The sequence below is a fragment of the Paramormyrops kingsleyae genome, chromosome 21 (assembly GCF_048594095.1).
Source record: "Paramormyrops kingsleyae isolate MSU_618 chromosome 21, PKINGS_0.4, whole genome shotgun sequence".
Classification (NCBI taxonomy): Eukaryota; Metazoa; Chordata; class Actinopteri; order Osteoglossiformes; family Mormyridae; genus Paramormyrops; species Paramormyrops kingsleyae.
The window spans coordinates 9,411,150-9,430,820 of record NC_132817.1 but is presented as its reverse complement, the minus strand read 5'-3'; the positions used below and the strand labels follow the sequence as shown (position 1 = coordinate 9,430,820).

The window sequence follows — 19,671 nt, the reverse complement described above, 5'->3', positions numbered from 1 at the left end:
CAGAACAAATTAATTTGTTCTTTTCCTGTACATGCGGCATTGTTCTTAGTCTGGGTCACCTGGAGCCTGCTTGGGATATATATCCATCACTGGGTGGGCAGGCAAGCATACACACACCATAAGTGATTGAGAAATATCCAGAATGGATGTCCGTAGCTGACTACAGACAGAAACTACATGGGAAGAATGCCACATCCATTGCAGAGGTGGGACTGGAACTCACAACCCTAAAGATGCAAGGCAATAGTGCTACGTACTGAGCCACCCATATAAGTAAAAAGCTTGTTGGAAAATTAAAATATACAAAATAGCATTTTGTTGTTTCTGTATACATTTAAAATCAATGTTTGCCATTATCTGTCATATGCAATTAGTTTGGATTGTTTCCTTAACTGTTACTGTGTCACTCCGTTTGAGTACATGATCCTGGCCACTATCATTGCTAACTGCATCGTTCTGGCACTGGAGCAGCATTTGCCCGGAGAGGACAAAACCCCCATGTCAAAGAGACTGGTGAGGATACCCCGTGTTTTTATCCTAGGGGGATGTTTCTCAATATGTGTACTTCATCGTACTTTTGTTCTTGTGTACTGGTTTGCATCATCTTCCATTGGTGAAGACCAGTTCCAATGCTAAGAAAAGTACAGAGGACAGTTAAAGTCCCTGGATGGTGTTCTTGCCCTGCTCCAATATTATGTATGCATCAGCTGCATCCTCACCAAACAAGAACAATCCCATGATTCACTGTGTCTCAAGTTCATTCTTGGGAGGCAACTTAGCGAGACTGGTCATGACAACACCACAAGTGTGATCTTTGCGTTTTGATATTGAGAAACAGCCCTGGTGTGGGTTGTAGGTTCCTGTAGTATTACGATAGACAAGCAACCTTTAGCCACTTCTCACATCATACTGTGATTCCAAACAATGTGCAACTTCCTCAAATTTACTATGAAGCACTGCTTTTCATTACTCTATTAACTATCAATGTTCACATATCTCTTTACTCCTCTATTTATTTTTTCAATAGCTATCCCAAAAGACAGTATTAAATATATATTATTCCTTATGGAGTTCTATATTAAAACTCCCAAGACGTGTAGCTCAGGGTTATGAGCCTGCTTACACTCCTCACTGCAGACTGTGGGTACTGATGGTATTGCTACACGTTTTATTAATGGCAGTTGCTGTAATGGACAAAAACATATCAGTATCAGTAACACTGAAAGAATCAAATTTGTAGTGAAATTCAAGCACTGATAAACTGTTTTGTCTGCCTGATTTGTTATAATTTAATGCACAGGAAGGCATTTGTACTTATGTCTTATGGCAGCAGGTTTCTCAGTTAATCGCAAGAAAACAATCACAGCTGAATAAGGCAGGAAGCACATTTTGCAATGGATTCTCACCTGTCATTATAATCACTGTACCTGGTGCCCCTTGTTGTGGCATTAATGTTTAAATTCAAGGAAAATGTTCATAATACTTTATTGTATTGTTAATACTTATTGCAATGTTTCATATTTTGAGAAGCTTTGCAGTGTCACTGAACTTATAAATGCTTTTAAAGCTTTCTTTTCTTCTGAGAAATATTAAGGACTTGTAGTATTAAGATACGTTGCATTATGTCCAAGATTTGTGAACTAAATAATAAAGGCTGGTTTTGCTACCATGCCAACTCATGTTTAGGGAAATGTTTACATTATAAATGCACTGATGTTCTAGAAAAAGATTAATTGGAATCAAGGGCAAAGGCAGCTTTATTATTGCCAAAATATTGTTTTCCCTTTGACCTGTTCTATCTTAATGACTTTTTGCAGCGCACTGGCTTAATGTGTTTTCTTTTCAGGAAAAAACAGAGCCCTACTTCATTGGGATCTTCTGCTTTGAAGCGGGGATCAAGCTTGTGGCTTTGGGATTTGTGTTCCACAAGGGCTCCTACCTGAGGAATGGCTGGAATGTCATGGACTTCATTGTGGTGCTCAGTGGGTGAGTGTACTCCTTCCTGGAGCCCCCCCCCATGGCATTGTCTCTCATTTACATGCATGCTGTTATGTCAGAAAGATACATTCACTCTGCATTCCCTGGCTGAAACCTGATTGTTGTTTAATCTACAGATAGCTTACAGTACCTTTGGAGTTAACTGCCAGTCTAGCCACTGAAGTAGGTGGGGGTATCAAGTTAGGCATCTTGCTTTCTGTTCTCCTCAGGATTCCCATGTAGACATATATAGCAATGCAGAGGAATACGGTGGTGCCTCTATATCACAGCAGCGTCCTTCGTGGCCTGGCAGCAGCCATGAGTAACATCATTCTCTGTAACTTACCCTTCACGGTACAGCTCAGAATGTAAAGAAGGGGTGTTGAGTCACTCCAGCTGCAGTCAGTGTGGGCATGTGTGAGCTTTGTATGCAAACGCAAACACACACCAGAATACAAACACAAAAATGTCAGATACTAATATTAATGAAATCAGACTTTTATCTCTTATGAAATATTTTCCTTCTGCTTTCTAGAAAACAATGTATAGTGAGTGAGAGTGAGAGAATTGTTTGGCTAGATTAGTTTTTAATGAAAATGATGATTAAAGCATTATAAATCTGTTGTATATTTTTAAAATATACTTATAGTTCTGTCTATACTTCTTAAGCTGTTAAAACTAAAAGCCTATTTATAGGCCATGAAGCATGTTTTTATGTGTTCAGAGTCCTTCATTTCAAATGCGTGCCCTTCAAAAAAGTGAATCATAACTGTTTAAGCTGTCAGCCTGGTATTGTTATTGTCAGTACTGTGTTACGGTACCATGTGGGGAATATTTTTCACCACAAAGATCTGTGAATGCAATCAAAAATGTAAAAATTCCAAATGTCTTAAGTTATTTATGGGTAAGGTTGGGGCTGGTTAAGGGGTTAAGGTTGTCATGTTGGGATTAGAGTTTTCCCCAAAGAAATGAATGGACGGTCCCCATAAAGATATAATTATGAACCTGTGTGTGTGTGTTTATGTGTGTAGTTTGCATGTTCTAACTGCCTGTCTGGCTTCCTCCAGGTTCTTCCTACAATTTGGAAATATTTATTGGCGAATTGCCCTATAAACTGCCTAGGATTGTGTCCTGCGATGAATTGGTGTCCCATTCTGGACATATAATGAGAATGGTTCATAGAAATACTTGAAAACAATCATTGACAGACAAATTTTTATATCATATACTTTTGAATATATGAGTTGTTTTTGCCAAGCACAATTTTATGTGATGGATTTTGTGTAATTTTAGTTGTTGCAGTCATCACATGAAAATCTCCATTCAACAAACATTTTAAGTGCAGGTGCTCTTCGACTAAAGGTTACACTCTGATGAACCCATTGTAAGTTGAAAATATCATAAATTAAATATAAATATGTATATGAGATGATAAACAAGCAGCACAGTGGTTAGCACTGTTGGCTCACACCCCTGGGACCAGAATTTGAGTCACCATGTGTAGAGTTTGCATGTTCTCCCAGTGTCGTTATGGGGTTTCCTCTGGTCCAAAGACATGATAAGGTGAATTGGAGTTACTCAGCTGTCAATAGGTATGTACAGTATGTGTCATTGTGATCAGTGATTGGTTCGTGCCCCGTCCTGAGTTATTCCCTGCCTTGCACCTGTAGGCGAGCTGCAGCCCCCCTCAACCCTGAATTGGACAAGCAGGTACAGAAAATGGATAGATAACTAAATACAAACTGCAAATAAAAGTAACTGTGGGTAAATATCAGTAATTGAATAGTAAATAAGTGAAGTTTTTCTTATTATTAAACGTACTGTACGATACAGAAAAAAAAGTACGGCATCAGTAGAAAGTATTATAAGATATATCGCTAGACCAGGAACAGATTAAAACAAGTTTGATGACTACTGAATGTGCATTGTTCACGTCATAATGTTAAAATGTCATAAAACAAAACAACATAAACTGAGGAGAGTCTGTATATTTAAGAATTAATATCATGGTGGTACCAGAGGTAGAAAATCCAGTTTGATTTCAAGATGATGTTTATATGTAACATTGTGTACTGTATATATGTCAAGTAAGTGTTTTATCCATGTTTTTTCATTGCCATTTTGATGTTACCACATCAAACTTGTATGAAATGGTCATATTAGCAAATAGAGGGATTTTTTTTGTTGGTCTCTGATAATTTAGCCCAAGCTGTGTCCAAACAGAACAAATGATATTCACCTCTCACTCCATTTCTCAAAGCTGTTTATCCAGTGCAGATTTACAGTAAGCCTGGAGTCTGTCCCAGGAAGCATAAGGCTGAAGACACCCCTGCTGGAAATTAATGTTTTTATTGATGCTGGGTCGAGATGTACTTCATATATTTAATTTGGATAAAGTCAAACACCACAATGAATGAGAATGTGGTATAGAGAAGTAATAATGAGCATCTGTAATCCCCATTTTTTAAATTACTGACCACTAGGCAAGTGACACTGTAGCTTTCAAAACGAGACTCTGACATGAAAACATATCAGCTGGAATTGAATGATTAATGTGGAACGATGAATTTAGGATCGCAGTTGTAGTAAAGCCGCTGCATTAATATGTTTCTGCATACTTTAAGGTGTGTAGGGTGCAGAACTTGGTCCTGTGCATGCACATGTGTGCATATCTGTTTTCTGTATTATTATAGAAAGGAAATATTTCTACTGTGGCTTCAGAATAGAACTGCAGTATAAGCATTGCACAGCCAGTAAGAGTGGGTGGCTAAATGGATTGGCAATCATGTCTAAAACCTGTTATCTCCTGGCTCAACATTCTAGTTATATGAATGTAAATGAGACCCTGTTAATGCCAGGCCAAGTCACAAATAGATAGAATACCAAACCTTTAACTGTATGAATTGGCACCTTGAGTTCAGCATTGTCTTTCTACCGTATGAGGTACTATATACATGGCTGCTTGCATTCTAGTAATTTCCACTTTAAATACTGTACAAAGAAGCCATCACTCTTTATGTTATATGCTTAATCATCTTGCGTTAGCACTTAAAGTTGAATATCGAAGTTTTCAATGTGAAAAATTTCTGCAGCAATATATCAGTGATGGGGAGGAGAGCTCAGCCCAGGTCAGTTGAAGGTTCTCTGCAGTAGACAAGACTCCCTAGTTTTTGTGTACAGCACATATTTTAATATTCCCAGTTTAACTACCTAACTTGGTTTTCTTGTTTTCATCCACATCATGCATTATCTTTATATTAAACAAAAGACAATTCAATGAGGATTCTTAAACCCATGCTTAAACCCATGTTCCTTATGAAATACACAATGTTCTGAGAAGATAGCTTTTGGCATGCTGACATCACATCTCACCCTAACACCCACACTGATATTTTTCTGCTGGATTGACTTACATAAAGGGAGAATCATCACATAGATAGAGATAATAAGAAGGTAGAATCAAAACAGAGCAAATATCTGCAGTCTTTCAAATTTTCGAATCTTTATTTTTTAAATCACAGCTTAGAAACCGAATCTGTGATCAAAAGATCACAAGAACTTAAGTAGAGCGACTGCCCATCCTGACTTATCCTTGAAGAATTCACCCTGAATCAACGATTGGTTGTTCATTACAAATTACAAAATTAGTACCCTAGAACCATTTCCTTATGTTTGGGCAGTAATTTATGGGGTGTGTCTCTTTTAAAACAGTCTATGTGTAAATCTGCAATGTAGCAACACTGTAAGTTATATAATTCTTCTTTAAAAAATGAAAGAGTTGATTAAGCAGTGAAAGTGGTAAAATCTCATTTTGCTTCCTGCCATTGTCTCATTGGAACTGTATTGTCAGCATGCTGAACAGTGTCAATAGAAGTTTTTCTATCATAAATTAGTCTACATCGAACAGACAAGTAAGTCAGTCTTAAAAGAAAACTATACAAAGTAAGTGTATCAGCACAGTATGAGAATTGAAACAAGGCCAGTAGGTCATGGCTGGCGGCATTTCATTTCAAAAGAAATTAATGAACTGCAGATAGCAAACCCATAGAGACCAAAGGCTAAATTAATGATTTTTTTCTGATGTCAATGTCTTAAAGCTCAAAAGGAACAGTGCACTGTACTTGAAACCAATGAAAGATATTGTCACATTTAATGCCTTTTGATCGAAACATGAAAATGGGTATTTCTATACATATAGCAAACTAATAACGCATCTCTGAGGTTTTCATGTTTGTTGATGAACAGGCATTAGCTGAGGCTCATATCTAAAGGCCCTGTGGTGGCTCACTGGGCAGTATTGTTGCCTTACACCCCCACACACGTCGACACAACTGTAGTGAGAACAGGGAGGTGAATGACAGAAACCTTGTACAATTTGGTGAAAACTGTGAGCCATTAAAAAGGAGTCCTTATGCTCATATATTTTGCTTTTCTTCTTCTTATTATTATTACTACAAAATAATACTTTCAGTTAAAAGAGACACACAAAGTGCGTAATGTTTGCCTAGGTTTGATTTCTCAATAGAATCATAGTGAAGGCTCCACTGATCTGAGAACTTCGACAAATAATGCCAATTGCATTTCACATTTGGTTGTTTCAGCCATTTTGGGTGCAACTAACAGAAGTATCACAAAACTACTCTACTACCCATGGTTGCAGAAGAGACTGTTCCATGTGGCTCTGTTCCATGTGGTCCTCACTTACACACTACCACTCCTGGCATGCACTTTCATGCACTTAGCACAGGTATTCAATGGTGTCCTGTTTCTTAAATAAGCCAGCACCGTGCAGTGCGCTTGATGTGCACTTCATCTACACTTTGTCAAATCCTACATGGAAGCGGTATTTGGCTAAGTATGCACTGCATCAGTGACGAGTTATGTTTACATCAAATACAAGAAAGTATGCCCGCTTAGCAGAGCCCAACATGCCTCCAAAGAAGTTTTAATCTACCCAAAGTTGTATAATAAATGTGGCACAGTGGTGCAGTAGTTAGCACTGTGGGTTGGCACCAGGGTTCAAGTTTCTACCGTGACTCCATGTGTGTGGAGTTTGCTCGTTCTCCGTGTGTCATCGTGGGGATTCTCCCCAAAGTCCAAAAACAGGCTAAAGTTAATTTGTGTTGCCAAATTCCCTGTGTATGTGGGTCATGTATATATTGTATTGTGGGGACTATTTTTTTCAGTGCCCACAAGGACAAACTCAATTTTATAAAAATCTGTGACTGCAATCAAAAAACTAAAAATGCCAAAAGTCTTGTATTTTGTTTGGTTACTTATGGTTAAGGTTAAGGCTGGGTAGGGGTTAAGGTCGTCATGTTGGGATTAGGATTATGTCCACAAAGATATTAATACAAACTTCTGTGTGTATGTGTCTGTGTGTGTGTGTGTGTGTGTGTGTGGTCCAGGTATACCTTAACTTGTGGGGACCAATTGTCTGAACCCCAAATTGCTCCCGGTGTGCAGGTTGGCGCCTTGCATGGCAGCCTCCGCCACTGGTGTATGAATGTGTGTATGGATGGTGAATGTGAGGCATAAATTGTAAAGCGGTTTGAGTACTCATAGGAGTAGAAAAGTGCTATATAAATGCAGTCCATTTCCAACATGATGAATACCCATTTTTTTTTCCTTATGGGGACCAGTTTCCTGAATAGGACAAACCGTTACAGGAAAAGCATGGATGGATGGATGGATGAATACATAGCCTATGCAACAGTGAAAGACACTCAGACACTACCAACACAAATGACATCATAGCAGCAGCATGTCGTTTGTTTTCCTCTTCAGATAGGAGAATGTGTCTTATTTCTACCACCACAGTGTGTTGTATTTCAGTGCGCTTGTCCTTAAGTGTGCTGAATGGTGTGATGCATTTATAACCCAGAAATGAATGCAGGAAGGGTAAAGAGAATTGCATAGATATTTTATGTGTGTTCAGATAAGCCTTCACAACAGGTTGTTTCTGTAACTGAAGTAACTTTTTTTCGTTTGGTTTGAGTGCAGCAAAGACAAAAAGCCATGAAATCTGACACCTATGTCCCTCCAGATTGTGATTTTTGAATCATGATCTTGCTCTGTATTTCTGCATATTTTATGGGTTTCCTTCTGCAGACCATAAGTGAGGTGGGCTGGTTTTTCTAGTATGAGCATTTGTTATGTGAGGGTATCCCCTTTCTAAAGCCCTGTGCTCCAGGGCTCTCTGTTACCCTGTACTGAATTAGAGGCTGCAAGTATATAGGTTATCAGACTTATTTCAGCTTTTGCTTGATGTCTGCTGAAGGGTTCGCTGCATAGTTTTTGATGGGGTGGAGGTGAGGATGTCAGGGACAGCTTATATGGAACATTAAATGTTTGCTTTAGCAGATACCTGATTTTGGCAAGAGGCTTTGATTGTACAGGCATTTGATAAAAGCTTCCATGAAAAAATTGTGATCAAAACATTTAGTGATAGAAAAATGTTACGTATGTTTGCTTATTGATGTAATCAAAGTGATGCTTTATTCACCATTTTCTCATGTGAGGTTATTTTTTTCAATTTATTCAGCACCTCCAGAGCATTTCTCAGTGTAAGGAGCCTTGCATAAGGTCCAGTCATGATGCAGTTACTCTGGTATTTGAGCCGGCAACTTCCTGATCATGTGTCCTGATCATGTGTCCTGATCATGAGTCCTGATCATGAGTCCTGATCATGAGTCCTGATCATGTGTCCTGATCATGAGTCCTGATCATGAGTCCTGATCATGAGTCCTGATCATGTGTCCTGATTATGAGTCCTAACTCACGGAGTCACACACTGAGGACCCTTTGTTTTCAAAGCAGCAGATCATAAAGTTATTGAAATCTAAAATCCTTACAGAATACTTCCATGTAAGGTAAGATTATTCATAATTTAGCTATATACAGTACTGTGCAAAGGTCTTAGGCAGTCAAAGAAATACTTAAAGCTATTATCTGGGTAGTGAGAATTTGCTCAAATACAATTTAACATTACAACATACACAACTTATTAGTGACTGAATAAAAACTATTTAATCTGTTCCCCAAAACTTACTTGTTGGATGGCTAGACGAACACCACAGTTCTCAAACCTTTCTTCAGGGGCATCCCAGCCGTTCTATAAATTCATTAAGTAACTCAATCAGGCATTGATTAGCCAAACAAGGAATGCTAGTGGTTGAGGCAATAAATCCATGGTTATATTGGATGGCTGCTCCAAGTACTGGGGTGATTTTAGGAGAGATTTTGAAATGGTTAAATTGGCACTCCTTAACTAACATAGTCCAATAGTTTAACACCAGCATGATAATTTAAAGAATTTTCTTTGACTGCCTAAGACTTTTGAACAGTACTGTAGCTCATAATGGATTTTCCTTTATGACTTAAAGAATGAAGATTCAAGGAGAAGCTGTTTTAGGCTGTTGCTTTCATGAACTGCTAAGTTTCAGTACCAAAACACTCCACTTGGAGGTCCTTGAGATTTTAGTGGCACACCTATTTCGTTTTTGTTTCCTTAACTGTCTGTGTGAAAATAGCATGCAGTTATAATTAGCATTATATTACTGGAATTAGCAATGGATCTGTGATCAGTTGCATGGCTGAAACATGTTTTCAGAAGCATAACAATGATGCTTCTTGGAATTTGAATCCACAACATTCCGGTTTCAAATCCAGGTCTTAAACCTGCATTGTTCCTTCACCTGTGCTAACTATTATCCTTACATTCATCCCCTTCTACATCTGCTCTTCAGGAAAATGCTTGTTGGTATCATCAGCCTCGCCACACCTCCCTTCCCCCATCTGTGTTTGTCTCTACCCCTTGATTGGGTGTGTGACAATTAGTTGAAATACTGCTTTTTAGCCAGGATGAATAATTAATCTGGGGGTGTTGTAATGATTCATAAGCCATCTGGCACTGGGCAGAGCTCCGGTGTGAGACGTGTTTTCATCAAAGCAGGGTTGATGTGTAGCTTGTGGGAGTATAAGACTTGAGATTAACAAGCCACATTCACTGCCCTGGACATTACCATCATCCTGTTATCATGATTGAGTATGATTCAAGGGCACTAGGCATGAAGCCCTTTTGCTTATGGGCTAATGTAGCCACAGGCCAGCCAGAGTACCCATCCCAACCTCATGTCCACCACCAGTGTCTACAATGGACACACAATTGTCCAAACTGGACATTGAAGCAATGGAATAAGGTTGCCTGAATAAGGTTAATGACCCATTCACAGCCGGGGTCCATGCATTGTGTGTCTTCACAAATTACTACCATTATCATCATCAAAATGATCTGTGGATTGTGCCACTGTAGAACTTCTGTTGGTTTGTACCACACAGGATAGCCTTCATTCATGCTTCACTCAATCTTGGCTGCCCAACACCCTGTCTGCGGTTCGTAGTTTTCCAACCTCATTCACTATGGCTGACCATGAACACCCCATGAGCTTTGCTGTTTCAAAGCTCTGACCTAGTCATCTAACCATAATGGTTTGGCTCTTGTCAAAGTCCCTCATATCTTTACTCCTGCCCATTCCTACTGCATTCAACATGTCAACTACGAGTACAGCATATTAACTTAATTTATCCCAGACCTTGACACAAACCATTTTTATTTTTATGTCAACATTGTTTGCTTGACATGGGGTGGTCATAATCTTTTAGCTCATCAGTGTATACTTCAATATTAAACAGCTTTAAACATATATGTGTTCCCTGCAATGGTCTGGTGTCCAGTACACTGACTGCCTGGGACAGGCTCCCCCTGTGACCCTGGGCTGGATATACACATGGTGGATGGATGGATGATGCAAAACAGAGGTTTTTATATAACACATAAACTCAAAAATAAATATATAAACATGACAGACAAAATATCTGAATGTATAAAGTATGATGCTAAATTATGGAAATCATAGAAACAGAAAACATAAAAACATGTTAGAATGGTGTACATAATGGTAATTGCATTTCTAATAAAATCTGATGAAAATTTAACATTGAAATCAGTGAAATAATGTGATGCAATTGATACAGAAGTCTAAAAATACCCTACTAGCAAGAGCAATGAAATTACAGAAACTATGATAACAATAATAAAACTGTCATAGAATGTCAATTGATTTCTGTCTAATGTTTTTCATTTTTTCTATATAGGATGCTTGTAGCTAAAGAGCTAAATAAGCAGTGGTAGCCTGGCATTTTAGATGGCTCTTTATGTAGCTCAGGTTAATATAAGGATTTGAAATCAGTGCAACACAAGAAACCAACTTTTAGAACAGCCTAGTCCTAACATTAGGTTTACTAATTTTGTGTTTCAAATGGTTCGTTATAAGCTGGGTGTTTTAGATCTGTAGAAATAAATTTACCCAGTCCGTTATGGAAATGTAGGCTATAAGAAAACAGAACATCACGTAGGTTTTATATACATTTTGCTAGCGAAAAGCACTAGCTAACAATGAAAATGAACACAGTTGACTTTAGCCTGACCCATGGCACACAAACAATGGGATCTCTCAGCCCGTATTACACTGTGCTAGGGGCTGAAGTGGGGATACTGAAGAAAAAGATTTATTTGTCTCTTTTGACTCTTGCAAGAAAATAGGGCAACTGGTAGATGAGGGGGATCTTATAAATTGCAGCCTAAAAAAAGAATATAGTTTTCCCCTCAGCCATGTTCACTAAGAGCTGATTCTAACTGCAGCACCATCTTTAAAAAGAAATGGAGGAAGAGCAGTCTTATTAAATTCACCCTGATCTCCCATTAGGGAGCTCTACAGCCAGGCACTGTAGGCTGCCCCTCCCCCCTACAAGCCCATCCCATCTTCATCCACGTCTACTCTACTATCAAAAAAGTAATTCATTTTCTATTTAAATTCTTTTTTTTAAGAATGAAGCTTTAGTCTTTGCATGTATTCTCATCAGTGTTACTTTAGTATGTTTCAGCAGGTATAATTATTTGACTCTGTGGTTTTAGCACCAGTACTCAGCCACTACCGCAGACACTGTGCTTGTTCGGTTAATAACTGAAAAACTTTATGACAGATCTTTTTCAAACCTTGCACAGACACTGTATGCACATGGAACTAAAACCGCTTAAATTTTGAGAAAAATTGCACTAAAATTGTAGTAGTGCTGTATAATGATAGCAAAAAAAGAGACAATAACTCTAATAGTTTTTGATGGATCTTTTTCAAACTTTGCAGAGGTATTGTAGGGTTGCCAAAGTGGAACTAGTTAAAGTTGTTGAGACAGATCATCCAAAAACTGTAGCAACAGGCAGGATGAAAGCATATGAAATATTACCTGGTGAATGTTGATTTTTAGTCACTAGCCCTCCTGTTTTTTTATACATTTTATAAATTTTATACATAGCACTTTTGTAGCTGGTCAATGAAATGTATGATGGGAAACTTAAAATTTGTTGTGGGAGTACAGTAGAACCTTGGATTGTTAGCATAATTCGTTCCGGAAACTTGCTCGTAATCCAAAGCACTTGAGAAATAATGGAAACTCAGATTGACTGTATTTCATTATATCACAGTTTTTTTCTTTTGGAGAGGAGGGGAGAGTGTGTAAGGTAGGGAATTTTATTATGGAGGAATTTAATCATTTCACTTACCTCTAGTCCATTGCAGTCCAATCATTAGTGAAAGTGAAACAGTGAAACAGACACAGATCTGGTGAACCTAATTACATTAACGTAAGCCTAAGTGCTCTAAATGGCTACCTTGCATTTGGACCCCAAGCTTTGGTCCCAGTTATGTAAATGTGTGTGTGTGTGTTTGTGTGTGGGCATGAATATATTAAATTGTGGTAACATTTGTCAAAAAAAAACTTTTTGGTCTCTATCAATTAAAAAAAAATTGGTGGGCGCAATCAAAAAACTAAAATAGCCAAAGTCTTGTATTTTGTTTAGTTACTTATGGTTAAGATTAGGGCTGTCCAGGGGATAAGGCTGTCGTTGTTGGGATTAGGATTTTAGCCATAGAAAAGAATGGACGGTCCTCACAACGATATGAGTACAGATGTGTGTGTGTGTGTGTGTGTTTGTGTGGGTTTGCATAGATCACATAGATCCCCAAAGTGTAGTAAAACCTGAAATTTCCCTATTTTGGAGACATCTATTGAGGTTCCCATTTGGATAACCTCAGTTTTAAATCTGTGAATGCAATCAAAAAAATAAAGACCAAAAGTCTTGTAATTGGTTTGGTTACGTATGGTTAAGGTTAGAGATGGGTAGAGGTTAAGGGTACCGTGATTGGGATTATGGTTTTCCCCATAGAAATTAATGGATGGTCCCCATTTAGATAGGAAGACCAACTTGTGTGTGTGTGTGTGTGTGTAAATCCCAGTAGAGTCATTCAATATGTAAGTTAAGCCATCAGACAAAATAAAGTCACTTGTTCGCCAGTATTCTTTGCTGATTTGTACTCTAAGTTAAAGAGCCAAAAGATAAAAAATGATTTGATTTGTAAATATGGTTCTTGTTGATTGTAGCCAATCTCAGGTATATACAGTGGTGCCTCAGCTCTCAAACTCATTAGAACTCGAATTTCTTAGAAGTCGAACCAACCAGTTAAAAAAAAAATTACCTAGAACTCGATCTGAATCTCAGAAGTCAAACCGTGAACGCCGACCTAAGATAACTTGTACACGGGGAAATGAGTCACGCCGCACATCTCTCACAACTCTAACTTTTTAGGATTCTATCCAGAGTTCTGAACGGATTAAGTTCGAGTTCTGAGGTACCACTGTACTGTAAATAAGAACGTACAGTTTTTGTTTTGTTTTTTTTTTGCACCCCTTCTGAAGTTGCATACCTTTAAAATAAGGTCATGTACATTGTGTCTTCACTGTGTATTGAAAAATAAAAAGCTGTGTTCCATTTTGAATCAATATGGAACATAAATTGTCTCATATTTTCTGACTGCCTGATTGTGAGCTCAGTTTAGTGTTTAGTGGGTACGTTAAAATAAATCATGATTTACTATTGCATCAACAGTGCTCATGTAGCTTAACAAATGGAGCATTGTGCTAACAATGCAGAGCTTGTGGGTTAAAGTTCTAGGGGGCAGACCAATAAATTGTAGCCCTTCCCTCTCCTATATGCCTTTTTGGATAAAATTGTCAGTAAAATGTACATGAATATAACATACACATGAGGTTTCTTTATGTCACAGATAATGTTGATCATAGTACAAAAAGGGTGTCATTCGATAGATTTTCTTAGTGAACTGACATAAACTGTGTGATTAATTGCATATTCAATCATGGTATAATTTGTCAAAAATACATTGTGATTATGTTCGCCTACAGGAAAAAAAAAAAAATCTGGTCAGATGCAGTAATACATTATGGAACAAATAAGGCAGCAGCATGATATAGTTAAAAAGCCCTTTAGCCTGTGCACCCTATTTGAAAATAGTACAAGCTATTGGACCTTCCCCAAATAATACACTAAACAACTTGCCCAGACATGGTGTAGTTTAAATCCTAGCAGTCACAAGAAACGTAACATCAGAAATGCTACAGTATATACTCACATATCACCTGAGAGAGAATCTAGCAGGGAATTATATTCTGAATATAAGTACAATACAACAGAGGTAAGGGGTGTGTGCTGATTACAGCTCGTTGCCACACCCAAAACATGACAAACCACCTCCGGGACGAGAACCTGAGTGCAGCCATGTGGCGGCTGATACCTCAGCACTGAGTTTTGTCCGGTGGCTGGAGTGCCAATCCTGCCACCAGCCCCCAAATTTCCCTGTAAGTTGGAGGACCTCCTCATAGGGCACAATACAAAAGCATGAAAGAAAATATAGGAGTCCAACCCGCTTCACAAAGGTAGGGGTTAATGATGGATTGAGGTTAGTCTGGGGGACAAATTTTTAGTTGTTCTAGCATTTATTATTGTTCCATTATTGATTTCCGAGTTTCCTTGAACAGTTGCTTACACTATACAAAATCATAATGTGAATTGCATAACTAAGTGAATTTTTTGAACCACTTTCCAAAGGTACACTAAGCGCTGTGTCATCGGTTGGCATGTAATGTGCGGGTGATGAAGTAAACATGGATTATCACGATTACTCAGTGAAGTGTATCAGCTTGAGGGCAGGAATAAGCTCAGAAAATAAATCAGCCTGAATCTATTTCCCCTTCTCAGAGGACTTCTTTGTATAATCAGACATATGTCACATAAAAGCCAGCAGTTATTTCTTTTCATTAGCTATACGGCGTGGGTTTGAGATGCTGTGTGTGGCACCACTCTACAGTTAACAAGCTGTGGACCTCACCACTGCCACATACTTAGTATATCCTAACAGGAGAGAATGTCTATAGGTTCCCCATATAGGCACTTTCCGCAGTTATACTGAGGATTCATATATGCAGGGGATGGCATGGTGCCTTATGAGGGGGGGGGGGGGGGGGGGTAATGTCATCCCATACCTCTGGCACTGAGGTTACATTGCTGGTACTCGCATAGTCACACACTATGGACAGATCAGACAACTGACTGCCTGTTTTTGGACAATGAGAGAGACACAGAGTGATGATGAAGCTTCCAAACATATGGGGAGAACATGCAAACTGCCCCACCCCCCCCCACTTCCCCCCACCCCACACACACATGCCCAGCGGGGGAGGGAGTCAAACCAGCAGCCCTGGAAATGTAAATGAGCTACTGTGCTGCTTCTTCTTCTCCCATAACCACTTATATAGTGCAGGGCTGACATTTTGTAAAGTTTATACATTTTCTTATTCCACAGGCTTTGTATTAATGTGTTGCATTTGTATTAAATCTGTTACTGTAAAGTTTATAACTGCTTCATTGGATAATTTAATTATCAGTTCACCTAGGTCGGTTACTGCAGCATGGAATGTTGTGCATTTTCTGACCCTTTCAGAAATCCATAGGAAAGACAAGCTTGATAAAATCCTGACTGTATGAATATTTTTTGAAAAATACAACTTATGATTCCCTAACCCTAACCCTAACCCACAGCTCATGTGGATGGTGGATATGGATTCGCTCCCATAGGTGCTGGGGCTGCTTAACTCATGCTAACCCTTGACCCTTGTCTTTGTCTTCAGTTACCTATACTGTATACTGGTGTTTACACCAACAAGGCATCTGTCACAATCTACATTAGTTTGAAACATTTCTTTTAATATGAATCAATTTTTGTGGGTGGTGCCTACATTTTTGACTTTTATATACAGTAAGTTCTTATCATGAGAAAGTCCAATCAACATCATCACAGCTTTTCCCTTCAATGAACAACATCTGTGTGGAGTCCAGCCCACACTTCCTCCCTCGTTCGCCTATCAGTGACCTGCTGCTCTGTAGGCTTTGTCTAGCAATGCAACATGCATGGATGGATGTTGCATTCACTGGACTAAAGCTGCAGTACTATAAATTCCAAAGATCCAGTAGATGTTGCTGAAGAGAGGAGGAAGACCAGGAGATATCACCATATACAAGTTCCTACTGAATGGGACACATTGTTTTGACCAGTGAGTCTCTGGGGATGCCTTGAAGGAGCGATGAATCCCAAGTATAACGTAATGCGCTTGTGCAATAATCTCCAAAGTAAAAAAGATAAAAAGGGATGAATTGTCAGTGCTACATATCCGCTATAAGTAAGCCCTTTCTCCATGCCAATGAAATATGCAGCTAAATTAGCCAATGAACCTAATCAACAAATCTCCTATAAAGGAAAATAATAAGGATCATGTAACCTCACTAGGATTAGAGAGACTGGGACCAGTGCCCTGGAGCCACACATGGGGTGGGGGGAGCCTTCAGCAAAGCTCCAAAGAGTTACATGGGCCTGCCCTTCTGCCCGGCAGTCGAAAACATGGGCCTTGTTGGACATGGAATTTTACTTCTTTGTTGGCAAAGGAGCCTGAGCTAGTGTGGGAGGTAGAGAGATACTGACTAGATATAGTTGGGCTCACCTCAATGCACGGCTCAGGTTCTCAAAGCAAATTTCTGGTCTTATTCAACTCTGGGGTTGCCCTGGGTGAGAGGCACCAGGCAGGTAAGGGGCCAATGAATGAGAGGGTTGCCTCCCTTCAGCTTTGAGTCAGGGGACAGGCTGTTTTATGTGCCTATTCACTGAGCATCAGTTCAGAGTATCTGGCCTTCTTTGAAACCTTGGATGCGGTGCTGGAACGCGACTCCTCTGTGGACTATATTGTGGGGGACTTCAATGATCATAAGGATAATGACAGTGAAACCTGGAGGGAAGGAATGGCCTGTTCGATCAGAACCTGAATAATGCTCTGTTATCGGACTTTGGTGCTAACCCCAGTTTGTCCCTAACAAACACCATATAGCGTGTTTCATAAGTGTGCTTGGCACCAGAACACCCTAGGCTGCAGCTCAATGATTGATTTTGTAATCATATCAGATTGGTGACCATAGGTCTTGGACACTTGGGTGAAGAGAGGAACTGAGCTGTCAAGTGATCACCACCTGAAAAATGCCGGATAGACCTGGTACACTCAAACATACAATGAGGGTGCGCTGGAAGCATCTGGCAGAGACTATCCAGGAGATCTTCAGCTTACACCTTTGGCAGAACTTCTTTTGCATCCTGATGTAGTATGAGCCTGAAAGGCCTATGTTCTATGTCTCCATTGCTGAGGCGGTTGTGCAGAGCTGTGGCTGTAAAGTTGTTGGTGCCTGTCACTGCGGCAACTTCTGAACCTGGTGGTGGACGCCAGCATTAAAGGAAGCAATCAGGCTGAAGAAAGAGACCTTCCAAGCTTGGTTAGCTTATGGGACTCTTATTTTTGGTAAGCCTCAAAAAGATTCTGGCAACCCATCAGGTGAATCAGGCTTTATCCATACTGTTTACATCAAGAATGGAAAGCTGTCTGCCGTTGGATTGGCAAACTAGGGTGGTTGTTCCAATCTTTAAGAAAGTGGACCGGAGGGTATGTTCCAACTTCATGGGATCACACTCCTCATCCTCCCTGGGAAGATCTATGCCAGGATATTAGAATTTAATGATCAATTGTCATTGTGGACACTCCACAGCACAACAACAAAGGGTGCTTTTCCACCGCACAAAGTACGGTACTTTCGGTACGGTACTTTCGGTACTTTCGCTTTTCCATTGACTACCGGTCGAGTACCAGTACCGAAAGTGCCAAACCAGCTGGGGTACTTCTTTGGTACTTCGGTACGTTTGGGGTGGGACAAACGTATTTGCTGTCAATGGGTTATGCAAATAGCCTGCGGCTGAAACACAAAATACACACAGCGAACAGCGAGAAATGAAATAAAAAGCAGTAGAAACAAAAATATAAAAAAAGTAAATTGGAAGGATGGACAAACAAGGAAACACAGGCTTTAATCGCCATATGGTCGGATGGACAGATCCAGCGGGATTTGGATGACAGGACTCGGAATAAAAAAGTATTTGCCGTAATAGCAAGCCGCTTGGAAGGAATGGGCCACACGCGAAACACCGAACAATGCCGCTTGAAAATCAAAAAACTTGAGCAGGACTACAGGAAAGTAATAATAACATGTTTGAATTCAGTGAAAGAAATACCGCGTCGCACTTTGTGATGATGTCAGTCAGGGGCGATCACTGATGATGTCATTTGGCGCCGGTACCAGTTTTTACGCCAGTGGAAAACCAACACAAAAGAAGTACCATACTTTTGGTACTTTATGGAGGTACCAAAAGCACCGAAAGTACGGTACCTGGTGCAGTGGAAAAGCGCCCAAAATGTGTCCTCTGCATTAAACCCATATGTGACAATGTGACATAGCAGGGGGCAGCTAATTCAGCGCCCAGAGAGCAGTGCTCGGAGGTGGTACCATGCTCAGGGTACCTCAGGAGTGCCTTGTTGGTCAGGGATTCAAATCTGCAATCTTTCGAATATAAGTGTGCTTCCCTAACCATTAAGCCACCACTGCCCATTTTTGAGGCCCTCACAAAGAGCTGGTCCAGTGTTCCTTGACCAGGATGGACATTGCATTACTCCTTCTGGATCCAAGGGTTAACAAATGGATGGGTCCAGCTCATGGGAATGCCCAACCAACCTACATACAACCATGTCCCTCAGGGGGTCCTGTAGGGGGTGCTATGGGAGCATGGGTTTTGTTGTTATGGGCCATTAGGTCTCTCCAACTGGGAGGAGACCTTGGAGCAGACCCAGGACATATTGGAGAGATTGTATCTCTTGGCTGGCTTGAAAACGCCTTGGAATCCCCCCAGAGGAGCTGGAGGTGGTGGCTTGGGAGAGGGAGGTCTGGGCATCCCTGCTTAGACTGCTGTCACTAGTAGCCGAATAAGTGATGGAAAATGGATGGATGGATGGATGGATGGAATAACCAGTGAATTACCTTTTGCACACAGTTTTCATGTACATCTGATTCATCTTCAACACATATAACAAATATTCAGATTAGTGTGTTTTTCTTTGCAGAGGCTGGAAAGTCTGATTATATTGTGTGTGCTTTCAGGATTTTGGCTACTGCAGGGGCACATATGAACATCCCTGTGGACCTGCGGACCCTCAGGGCGGTACGAGTCCTCAGGCCCCTCAAACTTGTTTCTGGGATCCCTAGTGAGTGCTTCAGTATACATATTAGCCAGTGATCCTAAAAATTCAAACATATCCCCATCTACTTACCTGTGAAGTCCTGCCATTGCTCTTTTCTCT

General features: G+C 39.9%; 1 protein-coding gene across 3 annotated transcripts in view; it reads left to right on the top strand.

Annotated features, from left to right (window-relative positions):
• LOC111847625 (voltage-dependent R-type calcium channel subunit alpha-1E-like) overlaps nucleotides 1–19,671 on the top strand; it is a 109,055-nt gene that overhangs the window by 7,676 nt on the left and 81,708 nt on the right. For all 3 annotated transcript variants that reach the window (XR_011984509.1, XM_072704016.1, XM_023818979.2), the window contains exons 3-5: nucleotides 408–513; nucleotides 1,847–1,986; nucleotides 19,472–19,575. Coding sequence is in view for 2 of the 3 variants with exons in the window: in XM_072704016.1 (XP_072560117.1) it covers nucleotides 408–513; nucleotides 1,847–1,986; nucleotides 19,472–19,575 (350 nt within the window). In the remaining variant the exon portion in view is untranslated. The remainder of the gene's footprint in view (nucleotides 1–407; nucleotides 514–1,846; nucleotides 1,987–19,471; nucleotides 19,576–19,671) is intronic.